General features: G+C 34.3%; 3 protein-coding genes and 1 pseudogene across 5 annotated transcripts; 3 read left to right on the plus strand and 1 right to left on the minus strand.

The window, feature by feature from the left end:
* Window positions 1-6: 6 nt before the first annotated feature.
* LOC108859216 (uncharacterized) lies at window positions 7-1226 on the plus strand. Of its 3 annotated transcripts, XR_008946262.1 has the most exons (3): window positions 8-283; window positions 556-854; window positions 1091-1226. XR_008946262.1 is itself a non-coding variant. In XM_018633098.2 (2 exons), the coding sequence occupies exons 1-2, from the start codon at window positions 61-63 to the stop codon at window positions 696-698; spliced, it is 357 nt and encodes a 118-aa protein (XP_018488600.1). In that variant the 5' UTR covers window positions 7-60; the 3' UTR covers window positions 699-929. The 3 variants fall into 3 exon arrangements, 2 of the variants coding, with proteins under 2 accessions (XP_018488600.1, XP_018488599.1); XM_018633098.2 differs by lacking the exon at window positions 1091-1226 and having other exon boundaries at window positions 7-283; window positions 565-929; XM_018633097.2 differs by lacking the exon at window positions 1091-1226 and having other exon boundaries at window positions 556-929.
* LOC108857853 (methyl-CpG-binding domain-containing protein 11-like) lies at window positions 911-2112 on the plus strand (annotated as a pseudogene).
* Window positions 2113-6216: 4104 nt separating this feature from the next.
* On the plus strand, window positions 6217-8252 carry LOC108859765 (glucan endo-1,3-beta-glucosidase 14-like). Its single transcript, XM_018633672.2, has 3 exons — window positions 6217-6853; window positions 7064-7381; window positions 7775-8252. Exons 1-3 carry the CDS (start codon window positions 6353-6355, stop codon window positions 8135-8137), a joined length of 1182 nt encoding a protein of 393 aa, XP_018489174.1. The 5' UTR covers window positions 6217-6352; the 3' UTR covers window positions 8138-8252.
* A 553-nt stretch (window positions 8253-8805) lies between these two features.
* LOC108862741 (protein LURP-one-related 12) lies at window positions 8806-10107 on the minus strand. Its single transcript, XM_018636974.2, has 2 exons — window positions 9775-10107; window positions 8806-9459 (listed from the first exon to the last, which is right to left on the minus strand). The coding sequence occupies exons 1-2, from the start codon at window positions 10033-10035 to the stop codon at window positions 9064-9066; spliced, it is 657 nt and encodes a 218-aa protein (XP_018492476.1). The 5' UTR covers window positions 10036-10107; the 3' UTR covers window positions 8806-9063.
* Between the last annotated feature and the right edge of the window lie 1693 nt (window positions 10108-11800).

Genomic DNA, 11800 nt, shown 5'->3' on the forward strand with positions numbered 1-11800 from the left:
AAGGAAGAAAAAAAAAAAAGAAAAGAAAATCAGGTCAAAATTTGTCGCTGAGAAAAATATATGGCGACGGCTTTGCTCAACACGACCAGAAGCTCTAACTCTAACCTCTATAACCACCTCTCAATTCTCCCGTCCTTCTCCCCACGGTCTCACATCCGCCGTCAAAATATCGTCTTTCTAGTAGTGACTCCACGACGCTTACGCCGTCTCGCCGGCGTTGGTCGCCCTCCATCTCCTCCAAGTCCTGATCCGCCTCCGCCTGAGAACACCAATCAGCTCGAAGGTTCAACTCTTGTTTCCCATTTAACCGCTGCCTTCGTATTAGTTTGGTTGGGAGATTCAGTAGGATGGTTTGATGCTTATGTTGGGTTTACTTTAACTATATGTGTGTTGAATAGATATGTGTGTGTGTGTGTTCTGTAATTAACATATGTCAAATGCTGGATAGCTTTGTGGGTGATTCATTAGCAACGTATAAATACTATGATGGAAATATAGAAAAAAATAATACTATGAAATATATTTTTCTCCCACTGAAACATAATATCTGGATAGGTATTGTAGGAGCTGTGACAGAGATTCAAGACCGCGTAAAGATCTTCCTGGCAGTGTTGTTTTGGATGTCTCTATTCTTCTGGGTTACAGTGGTTGATGGGATGGGTAAAGGAAAAGGGAAGAAGGGTTCACGTTTCAAATAATTTCCCAGCTTGGTGTTGATTGCTCCTCCTCATCATCATTAATATTCCACGCACTTTGTATATTTATGGTCTCGAAAGATCAAAGCTAAGCAAAGCATATTTCTTGTATATCAGTCTATTCACATGATAGGATCCAATAATATACATTATAAGATGGTAAGATGATTCTCTTTTTGTATCTTTGTTAATGGTATTTGATGTATTAATCTAATATGAGTAGTTTTTATCCCTTTTCCGTTGCTCTATAATGTACATGATAATACATTCTCACCAGATGGTTCTGTGATGGTTAATCAATCGCTGCAAAATCTTTTTACTTATGAGCGCGTGTGATCTCTGAGAGTTGACTGAAATGGCCTAGTTTATTGATGTGTTTAGTTTTATATGAACAGACTACAAAGTACAAACAGCCCCAAACAAAGTGAAGAGAACAGAGATTGTGTTCGTTGCTCCAACGGGTGAGGAGATCAGTACCAGAAAGCAGCTGGACCACTATCTCAAATCGCATCCTGGAAGCCCTGCCATCGCAGAGTTTGATTGGACCAGTAGTGGGACACCTAGGAGAAGATCTGACTAAGTCGACTCCCTCAGCAGATAAAGAGCCACCCAAGAAGCGTGGTAGAACTAATTCTTTAGTGTCAAATAAAGATGGAGAAGGAGGAAGTGAGAAACCAGAGGGAGGAGTGGAAAACTCTCAGTTGCAAGAAGAAGATACTCAAATGACTCATCCAAAGGAGAAGGAGAATGTAAAGGTTAATGATTGCTCTGCTGAAACTGAGAAGGATGCAAAAGACGACATGGTTGCAGAGGAGACCCTGATCCTGCCCAAGCTCAAGAAGCTGGTGAATGGATGAAAGATCATGTTGAATATAGTATGAAGGAGAGAGACTGGAGTCTCAGACTGGCAAAGAAGACAAGACTGGCTGGCTTAGTCCAAAAGAAATCAGCTAATGATACAGAGATCAAGACTGTTGAAGTTGAAGCTAATGTTGAGGGGGAAGGAGGAAGGTGCATTCCAATTCGCACCTGAGTCTGAGTCTGAAGCCGAGACCAGAATCCATGAGGGGAAGTGGTCTTGCAACAGAAGCTGAGAGGAAAGAGAAAACGGTAGGAGCAGAAGCTACTCAATAACCCTGCAGTGCTCTGCTTCTATCAGCTTATCTACTGTAAGTCGGTTGTTTCTTTATCAAATCTATTGAAGAAGTATATGTTTTCCTTTTTCCTTTAATGCTGCTCCTTTTTCTTGTACTATCGGCACGGTGAAAGATGATCTTGTTAGGCTGAGATATGTAAATATGAGACGACTGAAGTATTATGTGTATGCATGTTCTCTTAGGTGTGAGACTATCTTGAGGATACATAATTGTTGGAACTACTTTTTTAGCAATGTATTCATATGCTAAAAATAGAGTTAGTGTGAATGAGAAATGGAAGTATACTGTGTGTGATTTGAAAAACTTGTATAGAGTTACAAATATACACATTAGATATTTGGATTTGAGTTTTGATTTGTTAGTTGGACTTCATGTTCATTAACTTAATATTATAAACCAAATATATGTGATCTTTTATATTGATAAAATATAAAAAAGAAATCCATTTAAAGTATATTATTTTGTTTGAATGAGTCAAATAATAATAATTATACTCTTTATTTTCTTGGTCAAAATGTGAAATGAATTCACATAATAATGACAAAAAATAAAGTCTCTATTAGTGCACCATGGAGGTTTTATTTTTATGTTGAAAAATGAAACTTGTGCTTCATATTATTTTCTATATAAAGCCTCATGGCAATGTAGAAAGGGATACACATCCAATACCAAAAGATAAAACCACATTCTCCTATATTGAATAGTCATGTTAGTATTTTTTTATTTCTTATGTCTGAGAGTACAACACAAAACTAGTTTCGCCAGGCTTCTGATAGAGTGACGCAAATTCAGAAGATTGTTTGCAGCTGTATCATGGGATTCATTACGTTATCGAACCGTCGCACTACGGGACGTATTTTGAGTTAAGGAAAAAGATAATATCTCGCCTCTGCAGTTGTATCATCATTTTCTTACTCTTTGATATAGTTTTATCATTTTTATTCTTTACAATATTCAGTAATCCGTAGTTTATAAAATACGGTTCTATCAGTCTTAACTCAAAATATCCGTTTATTGCTTTGCACTAACCGGACTGATTATTGTAAAAAGTATTTTTTTGTAAGAACAGGTTTATTGATCTTTGGGAAAAGATGCCGGAGTCAGATCTATAGGATTATTTCGAAAAATCTTCCTATAATCTTAATTTTGTAGATTTTTGTTTGTATTTTCCTACTAACAAAAACTGATTATGTTGTGAAGTGCTTTGTTATGAAAACAGGAATAAGAGAATTCAAGGGTGATGGAAAACAAATTCTTCTGATTTTCTGAAACAAGTTTCAGATTATTTGAGATTTTGTGTGTTTAGATTCATTAAAATAAAACAATTAATATTTTTGGGACTAATGAATTTGATATTTTATGGTTTATAAGAACAGGTTTCATCTTTCGATGGTGACAATGAAAACCATCTTCCCAATGTCATTGGTAACGTTTTTGGATGGTTTGGCTACTCTTACTCTTAATTTTCAAAATAATTAATTGATGGATCGAGCGGTTACAATCATTTTTTAGTCAAAAATATGATATTGCTTTGACTTGGTAAATGATAATTATTTTGCTTTAATTATCAAGAATGGTTTAACGTTTTTGATTTATTTTTCAGATTTTGGGATAACTTAATTTAATTATTAAGCATATGTTGACCATGAGAAAAGAAAACTGATTCAAGTTTCAAAAATATGGTGAAACCATAGTCATAAATAACATTTTGATTCTTAAGGGATCATGTTATATGAATGGAAATTGATTTTTGTGAGTCGACGCCCTAAACTAAATTTGGGAGAGGTCTGCCACATATAAATCATTTGCCATAAGAAATAAAATGTTTGTTGATATTGATCAAAACATTTGTATTTCGTCAATGCTTAAATGCACCTTTTGAAAAGGTTGACCATGAAAATTTTTAAGACCAATGTGACTGAAACTGACATGTGTATTGTAGTTTCTAAAGTCAATGGCTGAAAATGATCATATAGTATGGTTTTGATGGTACAAATAATATCATATAATGATATGTATATTTGCTATAAAGCAAAAATATATTTTGAAAAAAAAAATCAAAATATATACAAGTTGGATTTCTAAATCAACTTGAAAGAACTATGAAAATAGTTGTATCTAAAATGTGATTTTCCGAGAATGAAATGCATTCTAAAGAAAATTGTAACAATTTTCGAAATTGTTTTTATTATTCATTTAAATCTAAAAGAGCTGTAGATTAGCTTTCTAAACTCTTAAGAGATGTTAAATGTAAATATGCATGGTTTTGAGCTATCTCAAGAAATGTGGGGGAAGCTTTGCTTACCAAATAAAATCGTTGGCAAGAGACCAAATGAACTTAGTGATAGTTATCAAACTATGATTTTAAAAAAAAAACTAGTGTCATACACTGAGTTTTATGTATAATGGTTAATTGTATCTTGAGGAAAAAAAAAAGATGACAAAAATTATTAAACAATTGATCTCGACTAATCTCAAGAGATTATGTTCACTATGATGACAACCTAGGATCCTTATATTAAAGGCGTGTCATGAGATCAAATTGTAATATCATCAAAAGGAATGAGTTTAGCCTATGAACTAAGATGAGGTTTGGCGGTAACTCTACTTATCAGATTGGAGATCCCAAGAAATAGGTTCAAGGAGACAACTAAGTCAAACTAAATCTGCCCAAAGCACTGTAAGACTTCGGTCTATACCCAGTTTCCAGGATGATTAAACAGTGCTACATGTAAGGAATAGAGGATAAGCATTTGCTTTTAATGATTTGTGCCAATTGTTTTGAGATATGAATGGAGTAGTACATGATACTCCTCTAAACAAAACTAATGGCAAATCACCTTGTGAATGTGAAATGGGGCCGTTTCTAGGAGAATAAAATGGCTATATTCTCTAAAGTTCACTCATGATTACCAGGAATGTTCACGGCCAAAATGAACACAATAGAGAAATTGGTTTTGTGAGAGAATGAAACTGTGTTTTGGCTATTGTCTAGGTTTACACCAAAGCCCGGGAGGTTCAAGACATCATGGCCACCTCCTGGCCGAGTAAATCCGATAGCTATTAACAATGACTGGTTCAAGGCTGAAAAATTGCTACCAACTCATCATGCAGTGAATTTCTCGTTTGTACTCTCAAAAGTCCTTAGTTGAGTCTTGTTGAGTCTTGTCGAGTCTTGTTTAGGAAGTCAAGTCTGTCGAGTCGTCTAGTGTGTAGAAGCATTTCTATTCATGTGGGGGATTGTTGGAACTACTTTTTAGCAATGTATTCATATGCTAAAAATAGAGTTAGTGTGAATGAGAAATGGAGGTCTAATGTGTGTGATTTGAAAAACTTGTATAGAGTTACAAATATACACATTAGATATTTGGATTTGGGTTTTGATTTGTTAGTTGGACTTCATATTCATTAACTTAATCTTATAAACCAAATATATGTGATCTTTTATATTGATAAAATATAAAAAAGAAATCCATTTAAAGTATATTATTTTGTTTGAATGAGTCAAATAATATATAATAATTATACTCTTTATTTTCTTGGTCAAAATGTGAAATGAATTCACATAATAATGACAAGAAATAAAGTCTCCATTAGTGCACCATGGAGGTTTTATTTTTATGTTGAAAAATGAAACTTGTGCTTCACATTATTTTCTATATAAAGCCTCATGGCAATGTAGAAAGGGATACACATCCAATACCAAAAGAAAAAACCACATTCTCCTATATTGAATAGTCATGTTAGTATTTTTTTATTTCTTATGTCTGAGAGTACAACACAAAACTAGTTTCGCCAGGCTTCTGATAGAGTGACGCAAATTCAGAAGATTGTTTGCAGTTGTATCCTGGGACTCATTACGTTATCGGACCGTCGCACTACGAGACGTATTTTGAGTTAAGGAAAGAGATAATATCTCGCCTCTGCAGTTGTATCATCCTTTTCTTACTCTTTGATATAGTTTTATCATTTTTATTCTTTACAATATTCAGTAATCCGTAGTTTATAAAATACGGTTCTATCATAATTAACTCTTTTGTAAAACTACTGCAGTCCCTATGCTTGTTCTACTATTTCAATCCCTAGTTTCTTCTTACTTTTTTCATGGATAACAAATATTATAAAGATATAGCTCAGGTCATAAGATCAGCAAAACTGGTTGATCTTCAAAAGTAGTTTTGATTTTGGTCCAATCTTTATCTGAAATCAGACAATGGTAACGAGTTTGCCTTTACAATAGAGGAGAAAGCAAGAACAGGATTGAAGAGAAAAAAAAAGTAAAAACAGTTTTACTTTGAAGGTAAAGTAAGAATCTAATGCAAAACAAAGACCCACTACTTACCTTGATTCCTTCCTTTTGCATGGTCCCAGTGACAAAGGTTTAGAATCTTTCTATTAATGGACAACACGTAGTAGTATAAACTCTACTTGTTCCCAATGTAAGACAAAAAAAAACTGCACGGTTTTAAAAAGCATAAATCATTTGAGACGAACCTCAAAATGCATTTCTCGAAAATGAAAAATTCTCGTATGGTTCACTCTTCTTTCTTTCTCTCGCTTCTCTTCGTCTCCTCTATCTTATCTTCACAAACGGCAGCAGCATTCATCGGAACATACGGTGTAAACTACGGTCGCATAGCGGACAATCTCCCGTCTCCTCTCGCAGTAGTAACTCTCCTTAAAGCAGCGAAGATCAGAAACATACGTATCTACGACGCTGATCACTCCGTACTCACGGCATTTCGCAACACAGGGATAGAGATCATCGTTGGCTTAGGCAACGAGTTTCTCAAGGACATTAGCGTTGGAGAAGACCGAGCCATGAACTGGGTTAAAGAAAACGTCGAGCCTTTCATCCGTAGCGGTACTAAGATTAGCGGTATAGCTGTGGGAAACGAGATTTTAGGTGGGACCACCATAGAGCTTTGGGAAGTTCTCTTACCAGCGGCCAAGAACGTTTACTACGCTCTTCGTCGTCTTGGACTTCACACTATGGTCGAGGTACGTTACATCATAGTCTTGTACTTAAACCAAACAAGTCGCTATAGTCTTTATCATCTTGTTAGAACCAAAATTGTAAACGGTTTCTTAAACTCTTTCTAGCTTTATATTATCGTTTCCATTTCTTTATGTTACATGATTTTCAATTAGGATTTTCCGTTCATATCTTCTATAGTCTTGACCTTGTTTAATTACCTTTTTATTTTATAGGTGTCGAGTCCACATTCGGAGGCTGTATTTGCGAACTCGTATCCACCGTCGTCTTGCACGTTCAGGGACGATGTGGCACCGTTTATGAAGCCGTTGTTAGCGTTTTTCTGGCAGATAGGGTCACCTTTCTACATTAATGCATACCCTTTTCTAGCTTATAAATCCGATCCAAGCCACATTGACCTCAACTACGCCATCTTCGAGCACACCGATGGCATCTACGACGCTAAAACTAAGCTTCATTACGATAACATGTTCGATTCCATGGTCGATGCTTCTTATGCTGCTCTTGAAAAAGCTGGCTTCCCAAAAGTGCCGGTACGTACTTCTTATTACTACTATATAGTATATTTATGTTTTGACCAAAAAAAAAGTATGTTTATGTTTGGAGTTCCTTAAAATGACATGTTTTCATATCAATAACTCATTTATTCTCTATGTTAATTTTAAACGTCTTCTACTTAGAAAGTAACTAACTTAAAATGTAAACGTAAAGGCACACACAAACACTATATTAACCTTTGACTATTTTTTGTTTTGTTTTTGTTTATATGTTTAGCATAACGTTTATATGTAAATTCATGTAAATGTCAAACGCAGATTCTTTTGAATAACAAGGTTGACGGATGTGACGGATGTCAAAAAACATTAAAAAAAACAAGGCTGACGTTTGTGAACCTTATTTAACAATTCCAGTATATATGTGCGTAGGTCATCGTTTCGGAAACGGGATGGGCATCAAAAGGCGACGCAGATGAAGCCGGGGCCACGGTGAAAAACGCGAGAATATATAATCGGAATCTTATAAAACGGCTGAAGAAGAGAAAAGGCACACCGTACAGACCAAACATTGTGGCGAGAGCTTACGTGTTTGCTCTATTCAACGAGAATTTGAAACCGGGTCCCACTTCCGAGAGAAACTTCGGCCTATTTAAACCCGACGGTAGTATTGCCTACGATATTGGCTTTACCGGACTCAAGTACTCTTCTGCCACACGGTGTCGTCTTGGTACGTTCTTGAACGCTTTTGTTTCGGCTTTTGTTTTTATATTACTTCTTCTTCACTGTTTGTGAGAGTTGTGGTTTCAAAGATTTCTAACTGACCCTTTTGGTTAGCCCGTAAGTTCTTGATTAGTTTGTAATTTAATAACTTCTAACTTATCAGTATTTAATAAAAGAACTTCTTACTTTAGTAGTTACATGTGCATGTGCTTATTCATAGTGGAAGGATTATGACCACGTACAAGTATCTCTATATAACTAATTGCGCATTTACGACAGCATGCAAATTTTGATTACACTAACGAATCATAAATATTTTATAGTGGCCAGTGGGAGCAAGTAGTCAAGATATATCTTCTCTCTTTATTAGATTCCCGTATAGTAATTATTTCATCGAATCTTAATTCGTCCACCTTCTATATAGTACGATTTAATAAACGTACGCACTCTCTGATCTTATGTCAACTGACAAGTACAAATAGAAATATATATTCACGAATCACACAACTTATAAAATGTCCACTTGCATACACTATACAGTATACATATGTAAAATACACGTTATGTGATTAAATCTCATATAGTCATAGTTACAACAGAGATTAGTATACTTCGATAGAAGAGTATTGCAACTAATACCATATATTAATTATGCTTATAAGTTTTTACAACACATGATCAAATTGTTAATTTTTTACAACACAATTAATTTGGTCAAATTGATGATGAAACTCTCGAGATCTACCAAAGGTTTGAACAATTTCTGATATAATGTAGTATGTATGAATTAGAAAGCAGACAAGAACTTTGTAACATCAACATACAGTCAACAAAGTTCACGAGACAGAGACTATAGATTATGTAACGTAACAACTTAAATGACATACAAAACAACCTCAAATGTCCAAATCCAAAGATTTGACAAAACCCAAAGATTCGATTCGATTGGTTAAAACCGGAACAAAGACTTGACGAGGTGAAAGTGAGAGTTGAAGAAACTAATCCTCCACAAAAGGGTGTACTTGTTCATCACCAATCTCAACTGGATCATCACCGTTGATCTGGTCAAGCACGAGGACCAAACCCATTGCGAAAGCACCGTCGAAACCGGGTTTTATCTCGAGAGTGAACACATCTCGTCCAAGCATCACGTTCGTTGACGCGTCCACTTTGCGTTTGATCTCAGCCACAGTTCGCTTCTCCGTGTCGTATATGACGCATTTCCGTAGCGAGAAGTCACCGTCTATCGTGTACTCTTCTCCGGTTCCGTCGTATACTTCTACTTCCATCGTGCACCGTCCGATTATTGACGATCTCCGGACGCTGAAGATCGGTTTCTGACCCTCCTGTCTCTCCCCGAGAAAACCTTCCCATCTCTGGTGCAGAGTCGGTCTCTGTTCATTAAAACAGAACAAAAACAACTCAAACGAGTTAACTCTGTTTCATCTTCCAACTAATAATTGGTATAGCGACTGACTCAGAACTCGACTAAAACAAACAGTTTATTAGAATCTGTGTAGCTTAAAACAATTATTTCAGATCCTTTAATTCAAGATTATCAAGAACAAGAAACGATACACATTCAATAAAACTCCTTTACTAGCTCAACAAGCAAAGCATCAGACTATATATTATATCATCCACCAGAGAGAGAGAGAGGGTTGATGGATCGACTTAATATATAGTTTATAGTAATTAATTAATTTTACCTTGCGTTTAACGGTGAGCAGACACTTTCCGGTGGCGTCCATGAGGACAAACTCGTCGTTATCTCTTCCGTATGAATCAACCCTAAAGATGATATCGCCGTTACAGTCGTAGGTGGTGAAACCATCGCCGGTGTGGAAGAGAGAGGTTTTGCATACGGTCAGTGGGTTGTCTTCATCGTAGAGATAAGCTTTGTCCACCACAATTCTTCTTTCTCCTATCTTGTTTTCTTCTTTTGGAGCTTTCTCTTCAACTAATTCCATTTTTTTTATTTGGTGTTTCGGAAGTTAGATTTTGTGGTTTGTTTAACGAATGATTATGATATGGACACTCTCTCCTCCTTCCCAAGGCTTCTATTTATATACATACACAGACGCGCGTGTACGCGTATATTTATTTTGACTGCAAAATAGCTATTAATAATATTTATTAGTCTCCTTCCCAAAGCCTATTGGCCAGAAATTAAAAGTCGTATATATGTAAAATTTAGTTATTTAATAACATGAGATGGCTTGAAATATATTATTTAAATCGTTTTTTTGACTAAATTCAAATCATATTCTAGATCTGTTTACGTATCTGCCTTAATATTCAGTGTTAAATATAAAATTATTATGATTTTTTAATTTAAAGATAATTAGAAATATTTCTTATTATTTATTTAAAACGTTAATTTTTACAAATTTTATATGAAAATTTTAACACTTGGATATAATTTTTTATTGGTATATTTCAAACTGTATTCCAGTTGAAATCCGAAAATAATTTTTACACCACCCATCTAGACTAACAAACAAAGTTTTAATACAACATCAAAATTTAAATTTATCATAAATTTCTAATTTTAAAATTATTTAACATTTTCTTTTTAAAAAAATATGGTGTGCAAGGTCATAATATGCAGTAGGCTAGAAGCATAAAAAGAACGAATGTTTATTACAAGATTTGCTCAAAAGAAGAAAAAAAGTTCATTACAAGTTTGTATATGGAGAGTTTTAACAATGTTAGTATGTGTTTTTTAGTCGACATATGTGTTACTTATTCACACAGCCACTTTATTATTGTAACTTTGCAAATGATGTCTTCAAGTACACAGTACACACTTTACGTATGATTGAGTCTTTACTGAGAAAAAAAAAGAGACTGGAAATTGATGGATGTGGTGGATTGATATTTTTAAATCAGAATCTATATTATTGTGAGATCTATCATCTATCTGTGCCTCTATACTTTATTAAAGTTAAGAAATAATGAATCAAAGAAACATCAACAGTGGCCCAAATCCTAGCATAGACCATTTTAGACAAACACGTCTGATTGAGTGATTAGACAGGCACGTAGTTTTAGTTTATGGGACAAACATACAAAAAATCACCATCGCCTTTTAGACAAAAAAAAATCACCATCTCCTTCGGTTACGTTAGAGCATCTCGAACCCGTTTATTTTGGAGGGATATATTTAATTTAACATTTGATGTTATTTAATTTTTAATAGAGTTTTAGATGATTTTAATAAGTTAAAGATATTTAGATGATTTTTGTTAAACTACTCTAGAATATCATCTAAAACTATGAAATTTGAGTTTTTTTTTTTTAACTAATAAACTCCACATTTACAAAAAAAATAATAATAATAAACTCCATCCAAACACCCTAAAATCATCTCAAAACTTTAAAACTATACAACTTAAAATAGTTTTAATAGCAGTGAATTTCATAATACTTTACGAAATGTCAAATTCAATAACAGTGGATTTTAAATAAATTTTTAACATTCATGTTTGAATAACAGTGGATTTGTCATTTTAATATAAATCAGCTAAAACTTTCGGTTGAATACACTCCCCCTTTAATGAATTTTGCATTCTAACAGTCTTTTATCCCGTACACCTTCGGATATAAAGAATTACTATTCAGATTTTTTAAATACTATTCTCTTTGCACTTTAGTTTTTCTATATCTAAGTTTAATGATTATGTATTTAACATTTTCTTTTATTTTTATTTTTTGTATTATCGTGATATTATA

Source organism: Raphanus sativus, chromosome 5, assembly GCF_000801105.2.
Source record: "Raphanus sativus cultivar WK10039 chromosome 5, ASM80110v3, whole genome shotgun sequence".
In the NCBI taxonomy this organism is placed as follows: domain Eukaryota; kingdom Viridiplantae; phylum Streptophyta; class Magnoliopsida; order Brassicales; family Brassicaceae; genus Raphanus; species Raphanus sativus.